The sequence below is a fragment of the Leucoraja erinacea genome, unplaced genomic scaffold (assembly GCF_028641065.1).
Source record: "Leucoraja erinacea ecotype New England unplaced genomic scaffold, Leri_hhj_1 Leri_288S, whole genome shotgun sequence".
Taxonomy (NCBI): domain Eukaryota; kingdom Metazoa; phylum Chordata; class Chondrichthyes; order Rajiformes; family Rajidae; genus Leucoraja; species Leucoraja erinaceus.
In genome coordinates this window covers 44,839-57,500 of record NW_026576189.1, presented here as the reverse complement: position 1 = coordinate 57,500, position 12,662 = coordinate 44,839, and the positions used below count along the sequence as shown (strand labels likewise).

General features: G+C 49.6%; 1 protein-coding gene across 1 annotated transcript in view; it reads right to left on the bottom strand.

The window, feature by feature from the left end:
- Positions 1 to 12,662, bottom strand: part of LOC129693418 (unconventional myosin-VIIa-like) — an 88,769-nt gene that overhangs the window by 65,855 nt on the left and 10,252 nt on the right. The window contains exons 5-11 of the mRNA XM_055630246.1: positions 12,563 to 12,655; positions 10,007 to 10,101; positions 9,004 to 9,088; positions 8,186 to 8,404; positions 5,923 to 6,030; positions 4,002 to 4,211; positions 1 to 163 (exon numbers count right to left, since the gene is read on the bottom strand). The exon at positions 1 to 163 is cut by the window's left edge and continues 41 nt beyond it. Of these exons, the coding sequence (XP_055486221.1) occupies positions 1 to 163; positions 4,002 to 4,211; positions 5,923 to 6,030; positions 8,186 to 8,404; positions 9,004 to 9,088; positions 10,007 to 10,101; positions 12,563 to 12,655 (973 nt within the window). The remainder of the gene's footprint in view (positions 164 to 4,001; positions 4,212 to 5,922; positions 6,031 to 8,185; positions 8,405 to 9,003; positions 9,089 to 10,006; positions 10,102 to 12,562; positions 12,656 to 12,662) is intronic.

Genomic DNA, 12,662 nt, shown 5'->3' with positions numbered 1-12,662 from the left:
TGAGGGGCCGCCGGATGTAGGTGTGGGTGGTGGTGCCCTGGAAATAGGTGGCGGCAAATTTGGCAAATTTGTACTCGGAGAGATCTTCCTCCTCTTCCTCCGGTAACGGAAGGCTGGCGTCCAAATCCTCTTCATCCATGGGCCGTGGTGACCTCTCCAGATCCTGAAACAGAACCAAAACCCTGGATCAGCTGCCAGAAGCCTCAATCCCTCAGTGGTAAATCTCTGCTCCCCTCTCCCATCATGTCCCTTCCATCGACTCCATCTACACCTCACGCTGCCTCAAGGCCAGACGCATCATCGAGGACCAGTCACATCCCGCTCACTCCCTCTTCTCCCATCAAGTCCCTTCCATTGAATCATAAGATAATAAGTGACAGGAGCAAGTTGGGAAAAGGGGAAGTACAATGGGATCTGGGTATCCTTGTTCATCAGTCTATGAAAGTAAGCATGCAGGTACAGCAGGCAGTGAAGAAAGCGAATGGCATGTTGGCCTTTATAACAAGAGGAATCGAATATACGAGCAAAGAGGTCCTTCTGCAGTTGTACAGAGCCCTAGTGAGACCACACATGGAGTATTGTGTGCAGTTTGGGTCCCCTAATTTGAGGAAGGACATTCTTGCCATTGAGGGAGTGCAGTGCAGGTTTACAAGGTTAATTCCCGGGATGGCGGGACTGTCATATGCTGAGAGAATGGAGCGGCTGGGCTTGTATACTCTGGAGTTTAGAAGGATGAGAGGGAATCTCATTGAAACATATAAGATTATTAAGGTGTTTAAGAGGGAACTGCAGATGCTGGAGAATCGAAGGTTACACAGAAAAGCTGGAGAAACTCAGCGGGTGCAGCAGCATCTATGGAGCGAAGGAAATAGGCAACGTTTCGGGCCGAAACCCTTCTTCAGACAAGATTATTAAGGGTTTGGACACGCTAGAGGCAGGAAACATGTTCCCGATGTTGGGGGAGTCCAGAACCAGGGGGCCACAGTTTAAGGATAAGGGGTAGGCCATTTAGAACGGAGATGAGGAAACACTTTATCTCACACAGGGAAGTGAGTCTGTGGAATTCTCTGCCTCAGAGGGCGGTGGAGGCCAATTCTCTGGATACTTTCAAGAGAGAGCTAGATAGGGCTCTTAAAAATAGCAGAGTCAGGGGATATGGGGAGAAGGCAGGAACGGGGTACTGATTGGGGATGATCAGCCATGATCACATTGAATGGCGGTGATGGCTCGAAGGGCCGAATGGCCTCTACTCCTGCACCTATTTTCTATTGAGCAGAATTGGTCCATTCGACTCATCAAGCCAACTCCGCCATTCAATCATGGTCGATCTATCTCTCCCCCTTCTAACCACTTTATAGACAATAGACAATAGAAACATAGACAATAGGTGCAGGAGTAGGCCATTCGACCCTTCGAACCTGCGCCGCCATTCAATATGATCATGGCTGATCATCCAACTCAGTATCCCGTACCTGCCTTCTCTCCATACCCCCTGATCCCTTTAGCCACAAGGGCCACATCTAACTCCCTCTTAAATATAGCCAATGAACTGGCCTCAACTACCCTCTGTGGCAGAGAGTTCCAGAGATTCACCACTCTCTGTGTGAAAAAAGTTTTTCTCATCTCGGTTTTCAAGATTTCCCCCTTATCCTTAAACTGTGACCCCTTGTTCTGGACTTCCCCAACATCGGGAACAATCTTCCTGCATCTAGCCTGTCCAACCCCTTAAGAATTTTGTAAGTTTCTACAAGATCCCCTCTCAATCTCCTCAATTCTAGAGAGTATAAACCAAGTCTTTCCAGTCTTTCTTCATAAGACAGTCCTGACATCCCAGGAATCAGTCTGGTGAACCTTCTCTGCACTCCCTCTATGGCAATAATGTCCTTCCTCAGATTTAGAGACCAAATTTGCTAGCCAGTTCTCTATCCACATCAATACTGAACCCCCAATGCCGTGTGCTTTAAGTTTGTACACTAATCTCTTATGTGGGACCTTGTCGAAAGCCTTCTGGAAGTCCAGATACACCACATCTACTGGTTCTCCCCTATCCACGCTACCAGTTACATCCTCGAAAAATTCTCGGTAAATCCATGCTGACTTTGTCCAATGATTTCACCACTTTCCAAATGTGCTGCTATCCCATCTTTAATAACTGACTCTAGCAGTTTCCCAACTACCGATGTTCAGATTCAATGTTAGACTAACTGGTCTGTAATTCCCCGTTTTCTCTCTCCCTTCTTAAAAAGTGGGGTTACGTTTGCTACCCGCCAATCCTCAGGAACTACTCCAGAATCTAAAGAGTTTTGAAAGATTATTACTAATGCATCCACTATTTCTGGAGCTACTTCCGTAAGTACTCTGGGATGCAGCCTATCTGGCCCTGGGGATTTATCGGCCTTTAATCCATTCAATTTACCCAACACCACTTCCCGACTAACCTGGATTTCACTCAATTCCTCCAACTCCTTTGACCCGCGGTCCCCTGCTATTTCCGGCAAATTATTTATGTCTTCCTTAGTGAAGACGGAACCAAAGTAGTTATTCAATTGGTCCGCCATATCCTTGTTCCCCATGATCAACTCACCTGTTTCTGACTGTAAGGGACCTATATTTGTTTTAACTAATCTCTTTCTTTTCACATATCTATAAAAACTTTTGCAGTCAGTTTTTATGTTCCCTGCCAGTTTTCTTTCATAATCTATTTTTCCTTTCCTAATTAAGTCCTTTGTCCTCCTCTGCTGGTCTCTGAATTTCTCCCAGTCCTCTGGTATGCTGCTTTTTCTGGCTAATTTGTACGCATCATCCTTCGCTTTGATACTATCCCTGATTTCCCTTGTTATCCACGGATGTACTACCTTCCCTGATTTATTCTTTTGCCAAACTGGGATGAACAATTTTTGTAGTTCATCCATGCAGTCTTTAAATGTCTTCCATTGCATATCCACCGTCAACCCTTTTATAATTAATTGCCAGTCAATCTTGGCCAATTCACGTCTCATACCCTCAAAGTTACCTTTCTTTAAATTCAGAACCATTGTTTCTGAATTAACAATGTCACTCTCTATCCTAATGAAGAACTCAACCATATTATGGTCACTCTTGCCCAAGGGGGCACGTACAACAAAACTGCTAACTAACCCTTCCTCATTACTCAATACCCAGTCTAGAATAGCCTGCTCTCTCGTTGGTTCCTCTACATGTTGATTTAGATAACTATCCCGCATACATTCCAAGAAATCCTTTTCCTCAGCACCCCTGCCAATTTGATTCACCCAATCTATATGTAGATTGAAGTCACCCATTATAACCGTTTTGCCTTTGTCGCACGCATTTCTAATTTCCTGTTTGATACCATCTCCAACTTCACTACTACTGTTAGGTGGCCTGTACACAACACCCACCCAATAGGTGCAGGATCATCCCCAATCAGTACCCCGTTCCTGCCTTCTCCCCATATCCCCTGACTCCGCTATCTTTAAGAGCCCTATCTAGCTCCCGCTTGAAAGTATCCAGTTAACATGACCCATGCCCCTCCATATCCATGTGCCTATGTAAACATCTCCTAAGTCAGGTCCGTGGAAAGACAATACATGATTACAATCGATCCATTTGCAGTGCACAGAAACATGATAAGGGAATAACGGTTAGTTTAAGGTAAAATCAGTAAAATCCAATCAAAGATAGTCCGAGGGTCACCAATGAGGTCGACAGTGGTTCAGCACTGCTCTCTAGTTGTGGTAGGATGGTTCAGTTGCCTGATAACAGCATGGAAGAAACTGTCCCTGAATCTGGAGGTGTGCGTTCATTTTCACACTTCTGTACCTCTTGCCCGATGGGAGAGGGGAGAAGAGGGAGCGGCCGGGGAGAGACTGGTCCTTGATGATGCTGCTGGCCTTGCCGAGGCAGCGTGAGGTGTAGATGGAGGCGATGGAAGGGAGGTTGGTTTGTGTGATTTTGATATTTCCAGCAAGGCTGTGACGTGGATACGGGGATGTCAATACCTCAAACCCAGCGGGTGGCTGGCCCTCATGTCCGGGCACCACAGAGGGGACGCCCAGGAAGCCAAACATCTTGTCCACCATCTCCGAGTCGTTCACCGGCTCATTGCGAGCTTTCTCCAACTGCTGGAGCATTTCCTTCTTCCGACGTGCTTCCTTGCGTTCCCCGATCTCCCTGGCTGCATCTTCCCGTGCCAGCTGGGCCAAGCGCTCCTGTCGGGAGTGGGAAAAACATCAATACTTTCACCCAAATAACTGTCTTGTTGGTCTAGAGGTATCTTATATGAGGGTCTTATAGAAACGTATACAATTATAAAAGGACTGGACAAGCTAGATGCAGGAAAAATGTTCCCAATTTTGGGCGAGTCCAGAACCAGGGGCCACAGTCTTAGAATTAAGGGGAGGTAATTTAAGACTGAGGTGAAAAAAAACTTTTTCACCCAGAGAGTTGTGAATTTATGGAATTTCCTGCCACAGAGGGCAGTGGAGGCCAAGTCACTGGATGGATTTAAGAGAGAGTTTGATAGAGCTCTAGGGGCTAGTGGAGTCAAGGGATATGGGGAGAAGGCAGGCACAGGTTATGATTGGGGACGATCAGCCATGATCACAATGAATGGTGGTGCTGGCTCGAAGGGCCGAATGGCCTCCTCCTGCACCTATTTTCTGTGTTTCTATATATGATTTTCGCTTAGGGTGCAAGAGGTCCTAGGTTCAAATCCACGACAAGCCCTTGTGTTATGGGATGGCACGGTGGTGCAGCGGTAGAGTTGCTGTCTCACAGCGCCAGAGACCCGGGTTCGATACTGACTACGGGTGCTGTCTGTGCGGAGTTTGTGCGTTCTCCCCATGACCTGCGTGGGTTTTCTCCGGGTGCTCCGGTTTTCTTCCACATCCCAAAGACGTGCGGGATTTGTAAGTTAATTGGGTTCTGTAAAATTGGCCCCAGTGTGTAGAGAGTGGATGCGAATGTGGGATAACATAGAACTTGTGCAAATTGCTGATCAATGGTGGACGCGATGGGCCGAAGGGCCTGTTTCCCAACCGCATGGTGAAACTAAAACTAAACTTAGCTGGGCAGGCAGCATCTCGAGACCCTTCCTCGGACAGATTGGAATGGGGAGGAGAAAGCTGGAAAATCTCCAAACTAAGCTCAACCCCTGAGCACACTGGGCACCTGGGGTGACGGAGCTAAAGGTGCAATCACCAGACGCCTACAATGAAGACCTAGTGTCAGCATCTCCTGACCAGGTCCAACCTGGGTGACTGAGGCAGGTCAGTACCTGGTGTGTCCCAGATGTTCCACTCATCACCTGATGTGTCCCAGATGTTCCACCCCTCACCTGTCCCATATGTTCCACCACTCACCTTGTGTGTCCCAGATGTTCCACCCCTCACCTGTCCCAGGAGTTCCACCCCTCACCTGTCCCAGATGTTCCACCCCTCACCTGTCCCAGATGTTCCACCCTCACCTGTCCCAGATGTTCCACCCCTCACCTGTCCCAGGACTTCCACCCCTCACCTGTCCCAGATGTTCCACCCCTCACCTGTCCCAGATGTTCCACCCTCACCTGTCCCAGATGTTCCACCCCTCACCTGTCCCAGATGTTCCACCCCTCACCTGGCCCGGGAGTTCCACCCCTCACCTGTCCCAGGTGTTCCACCCCTCACCTGCCCCAGATGTTCCACCCCTCACCTGTCCCAGATGTTCCACCCCTCACCTGTCCCAGGTGTCCACCCCTCACCTTGTGTGTCCCAGATGTTCCACCCCTCACCTGTCCCAGATGTTCCACCCCTCACCTGTCCCAGATGTTCCACGCCTCACCTGTCCCAGATGTTCCACCCTCACCTGGTGTGTCCCAGATGTTCCACCCCTCACCTGTCCCAGATGTTCCACCCTCACCTGTCCCAGGTGTGCACCACTCACCTGGTGTGTGCGTTCGGCCTGCTCCTTTGCCTTCTTACTGCTCATCTCCTTGCTGAGCCTCATCTCCTCGGCCAGACGCATCTTCTCTGCCTCCAGCCGCCGGTGGTACTAGGAGGGCAAAGTGACCATGGTGAGAACGAGAGCGGGCAGGCCACTCGGCCCATCGAGATCTGCTCCACCATCGAGACTATCCCTCGCCTTCCAACGGGGCCCCCCACACATACTCCGCATCCCCCAATACCCCAGTTAGAGGCGGCTCTAAACCGGTCTAGTTTATCGAGCACCACTGAGAACCAGTTTACCCAGTGGCCAGACTAAACTGTGTAGGAAGGAGCTGCACATCTTTAGAGAAATGGAATAGGTGACGTTTCAGGCCAAGACCGTTCTTCAGATGGAGAGCCAGGGGAACAGGAAACAAGAGGTTCCCATCTATTTCTCCAGTGATGCTGCCTGACCCGCTGTGTTTACTTAGTGACGAGAATCCAAAAACAGGGATGTACTGCTGAGGCTGACAATAGACAATAGGTGCAGGAGTAGGCCATTCGGCCCTTCGAGCCAGCACCGCCATTCAATGTGATCATGCCTGATCATCCACAATCAGTACCCCGTTCCTGCCTTCTCCCCATGTCCCCTGACTCCACTATTTTTAAGAGCCCTATCTAGCTCTCTCTTGAAAGTATCCAGAGAACCGGCCTCCACCGCCCTCTGAGGCAGAGAATTCCATTTCTCTGGGTGAAAAGGTTTTTCCTCGTCTCTGTTCTAAATGGCTTACCGCTTGTTCTTAAACTGCGGCCCCTGGTTCTGGACTCCCCCAACATCGGGAACATGTTTCCCGCCTCTAGCGTGTCCAATCCCTTAATAATCTTATATGTTTTTATAAGATCCCCTCTCATCCTTCTAAACTCCAAGTGTACAAGCCCAGCCGCTCCATTCTCTCAGCATATGACAGTCCCGCCATCCCGGGAATTAACCTCATGAACCAGGCGCTGGTCAGGCCACATTTGGAGTATTGTGAGCAATTTTGGCCGCCAGATGTGAGGAAGAAGGTGCTGGCTCTGGAGAGGGGCCAGGGGAGGTTTATGGAGTTGACTGATACAGGGAAACTGGCTCTTCGGCCCAACTTGCCCACACCGGCTAACATGCCCCAGCTACACTAGTCCCACCTACCCACCACCCACCTCCATGGCTTGAGTCACTGGGAGGTTCCCATGGATGTCGTGGCACGGCAGGCCCCCAGAACAACCCTGACATACAACACAGTTAGTAAAGAAGGAATCCTACATTGCAAAGGCTGCTACCAGCGGCCTGGACCCCCCAACCTGGAAGCCCTCTCGTGTAGAATGGAACTCATTGCCACAGAAGGCAGCGGAGGTCAAGTCAATGGACATTTTTCAGGCAGAGATAGATAGATTCTTGATTAGTACGGGGTTGTCAGGGGTTATGGGGAGAAGGCAGGAGAATGGGGTTAGGAGAGAGAGATAGATCAGCCATGAATGAATGGCGGAGTAGACTTGATGGGCCGAATGGCCTAATTCTGTTCCTACCACGTACTTATAAGACCAACCCTCACCTTCCCAATGAAACATAATTTCTATGCCATCATATCCCACATCCTTCAATTTCCCCAATTCCCCTGTTAGAGATGCCTCTAAATCCCACCCTATCTTCCTAAACTCCGGTATTTATTGTTGGGGACACCAAGTGCTGGAGTAACTCAGCGGGTCGGGCAGCACCTGTGGAGGACGGGGATAGGTTACGAGGAAGTATGGGACACGTACGTACATAGAAACATAGAAAATAGGTGCAGGAGTAGGCCATTCGGCCCTTCGAGCCTGCACCGCCATTCAATATGATCATGGCTGATCATCCAACTCAGTATCCCGTACCTGCCTTCTCTCCATACCCCCTGATCCCTTTAGCCACAAGGGCCACATCTAACTCCCTCTTAAATATAGCCAATGAACTGGCCTCAACTACCCTCTGTGGCAGAGAATTCCAGAGATTCACCACTCTGTGTGAAAAAAAGATTTTCTCATCTCGGTTTTAAAGGATTTCCCCCTTATCCTTAAACTGTGACCCCTAGTTCTGGACTTCCCCAACATCGGGAACAATCTTCCTGCATCTAGCCTGTCCAACCCCTTAAGAATTTTGTAAGTTTCGATAAGATCCCCCCTCAATATTCTAAATTCTAGCGAGTACAAGCCGAGTCTATCCAGTCTTTCTTCATGTGAAAGTCCTGGCATCCCAGGACACGTGTACGTACCTCCCCTTTCAGCCGCTTGTAGAGCCTGCGTGCGATCATGGCGCGGACGCTGGCCTGGATGGTGATGACGGCCCAGAGGCGGTGACGGAAGGCCTGGCGCACCAGGTAACCACGGCAACGGGCCTGGAACAGGATGATCCTCTTGCGGGCAAAGTGGTACTGGGTGAAGAGTTTGCGGGAGCGGTGCAGGGCCTGCAGCCTGCAGAACCCCAGTCGCATCTGTACACGGGCGCAAAGCACAAACACTCAACTCATCACGGCCCGACAATTTAGTTCACTTTATATTGCCACAACGCTAGAGTTGCCGTCGTGGTTCGATCCCGACTATGCGCGCTTGTCTGTACGGAGTTTGTATGTTCTGTTGTGAGTCTATACCTTGTGAGTCTGTGGAATTCTCCGCCTCAGAGGGCGGTGGAGGCCAGTTCTCTGGATACTTTCAAGAGAGAGCTAGATAGGGCTCTTAAAGATAGCGGTGTCAGGGGATATGGGGAGAAGGCAGGAACGGGGTACTGATTGTGGATGATCAGCCATGATCGCATTGAATGGCGGTGCTGGCTCGAAGGGCCGAATGGCCTACTCCTGCACCTATTGTCTATTGTCTCCCCGTGACCTGCGTGGGTTTTCTCGGGGATCGGATTCCTCCAGCACTCCACAGACGTACAGGTGTGAAGGTGACCTGGATTTGGTCAAATTGTAAATTGTCCCCATTATGTGGGAGAGTGCTCGTGTACGGGGGGTGATCGCTGGTCGGCGTAGAATCGGTGGGACAAAGGGGCCTGTTTCCGTCTCGAAACTAAACTATGGAACAGTCAACGTACCGCACTGAATCTCTTCCTGCATCGGTAGCCACGCCAGTAACGTTGAATTAACATCACAGATTTCCTCATCTTCACAAAGTTTGACCTGGGGAAGAATTTAGAGATCTGTACACACCTAGAGATCAAAACTGCCATGCAACATCGCATAGTACAGCAGCGTAGGGCCCTCTCTAGAGCAACTGAACCATCCTGCCCCAACTTCCATCCTTCCCAGCTGTTATCAGGCAACTCAACCACCCTACATCCATTCATCCTACATGTTTTGAGGCAACTCTGGACTGAGAGCTGATCCTGGACTGACTCTGGACTCTGGTCTTGTCCACGGGGGGAAATGGAGGAGGACTGGCCAAATTTTGTGCCTTCCACCACAGTGATGAATGCTGTGGTGGATGTTTGTGTTACACTTTTATTGTGGTTGTGTGTTCTTTATTATTGTACTGCTGCTGACAACCCAAATTCCACCGACCCTGGTTGTGTGGCAATAAATTATATCTTATTTTATCTTATCTGGGGGAGTCCAGAACCAGGGGCCACAGTTTAAGAATAAGGGGTAAGCCATTTAGAACGGAGACGAGGAAACTTTTTCACACAGAGAGTTGTGAGTCTGTGGAATTCTCTGCCTCAGAGGGTGGTGGAGGCCGGTTCTCTGGATACTTTCAAGAGAGAGCTAGATAGGGCTCTTAAAGATAGCGGAGTCAGGGGATATGGGGAGGGCAGGAACAGGGTACTGATTGGGGATGATCAGCCATGATCACATTGAATGGCGATGCTGGCTCGAAGGGCCGAATGGCCTGCTCCTGCACATATAGTCTATTGTCATCTCCTTCCTAAAGGAACGTTCTTTTATTCTGATATTGTGACCTGTGGTCCTAGACTCTCCCACTAGTGGGAACATCCACTCCACATCCACTCCACCCACAGTTCAAGACCACGGCTGATGTGTTCATCGGCTCCACACCTCCCAACCCCACAATGTTGTACCACATCTCCATCTGGAACCCACCTGTCTTTAAATCCCCGCACCACCTTCTGGATGAGGATCACCTTGTCAGTGATGGCCTTGTCCCTTTCCACCTCCAGCATCATGTCGTGGTGGTCCTGGAGTGGAGGTAAAAGCAAGCTGGGACACACACGCTAGGAAACTTGCTCTACTGCCCAAATAGTCAGTGCGGGGTCAGGGACAGGTTAGTGTTGGGAAGCAGAGGGTCACAGCGGGCTGGTACATCATTGATGCACGGAACCACAGACACAAGGGCCACTCTTTACATTATAGAGTCCCCCCGGCTGATGAATGGGATTTATTTTAACGGATGTTCTTAAATTGCAAGACTAAAAGTAAATAAACTTTATTTAGTAACCATACCTTCACAGTATTGTCATGAATGGCATTAATAGTGCCACAGACTAATAACGGAGAGATTACACACAGACAGATACACACAGACAGGTACACACAGACAGACACACAGACACACACGCACAGACACACGGACAGACAAACACACAGACACACACACGCATACAGACAGACACATACACACACGCACCCAGACAGACACATACACACCCAGACAGGCACATACACACACAGACAGACACGCACACACAGACACACACACACACACACACACACACAGACACAGACACACACACACACACAGACACACACACACAGACAGACACACACACACACACACACACAGACACAGACATACACACACACACAGACACACACACACACACAGACACACACACACACACACACACACACACACACACACACACACACACACACACACACACACACACACACACACACACACACACACACACACACACACACACAGCCAAGTATTAAATTCGATATTTCCATATTAGTTAATTTTAACCCCATAATCCAGCAGACACCCAGAGGTTTCTACGACGATGACCTTCTACATTCACCACGACACAATGGGGAAACGGGAAGTTTCCTGGCCAGGTCCTGCCGCCGTTAACGCCAAACTCCAACATACAAAGCGGTTTCCTGACACGGCGACAGCTGGGGCTCGCGGTTAAACAAGGCCGTGGGCACAGGGTGAGGGAAGATTGCGGCCCGGTGGCGCAGCGGTAGAGGTGCTGCCTCACAGCGCCAGAGACCCGGGTTCGATCCTGACCACGGGTGCTGTCCATGCAGAGTTTGTACGTTCTCCCCGTGACCTGCGTGGGTTTTCTCCGGTTTCCTCCCACACTCCGATGACGTACAGGTTTATAGGCAAATTGGCTGGGTAAAATTGTAAATTGTCCCTAGTGTGTGTAGGAAAGCGTGAAGGGCCTGTCCCACTTAGAGATTTTATCGGCAACTGCCAGCGTCATATCAGTGTCGCCTAAAGATTTTGAACATTTCAAAATCCAGCGGCAACAAAAAAAATGTTGAGACACTTGAAAAACACCACACGTCAATAGGTCACGGCGATGCAAAAATATTCGGTGACCTGATACAAAACACACAAGACAATAGATGCAGGAGTAGGCCATTCGGCCCTTCGAACCAGCACCACCATTCAATGTGATCATGGCTGATCATCCACAATCAGTACCCCGTTCCTGACTTCTCCCCATATCCCCTGACTCCGCTATCTTCAAGAGCCCTATCTAGCTCTCTCTTGAAAGCATCCAGAGAACCGGCCTCCGCCGCCCTCTGAGGCAGAGAATTCCACAGACTCACCACTCTCTGTGACAAAAAGTGTTTCCTCGTCTCCTTTCTAAATGGCTTACCCCTTATTCTTAAACTGTGGCCCCTGGTTCTGGACTCCCCCAACATTAGGAACATGTTTCCTGCCTCTAGTGTGTCCAAGCCCTTAATAATCTTATATGTTTCAATAAGATTACCTCTCATCCTTCTAAGTGTGTACCAGAGTGTACAAGCCCAGCTGCTCCACTCTCTCATCATATGACAGTCCCGCCATCCCGGGAATTAACCTTGTAAACCTACGCTGCACTCCCTCAATAGCAAGAATGTCCTTCCTCAAATTAGGGGACCAAAACTGCACACAATACTCCAGGTGTGGTCTCACTAGGGCCCTGTACAGCTGCACAAGGACCTCTTTGCTCTTATATTCGATTCCTCTGGTTATATAGGCCAACATGCCATTCGCTTTCTTCACTGCCTGCTGTACCTGCATGCTTACTTTCATAGACTGATGTACAAGGACCCCCAGATCCCGTTGTACTTCCCCTTTTCCCAACTTGTCACCATTTGGATAGTAATCTGCCTTCCTGTTTTTGCTACCACAGTGGATAACCTCACATTTATCCGCACACATCAGTCAATGTTGACGGCAGTCGCGGAGAAAAATCACCAAGTGAGACAGGCCCTTTATTGTGCGGGGATCGCAGGTCAGTGCGGTCCTGGTGGGCCAAAGGGCCTCCTTCCGCACTGTATATCTAAACTAAACTAAAAACAAAACTGAAAACAAAAACATTTTTTATAATGAGCTCGAGTTCAGAGGTGTTGTGGGTTTATCGGCCAATTCCCCCCCCACCCCCCCCCCACCACACCGCTCACAACCATTCACACCTTCAAGAAAATCTTTGTCTTCCCAATCTGCCAGTCATCAACCCGGCCTAGGAAGGCTTCTGCTATTCGCTGGCACGTCCCGCGCAGGTCTCCCTGGCGA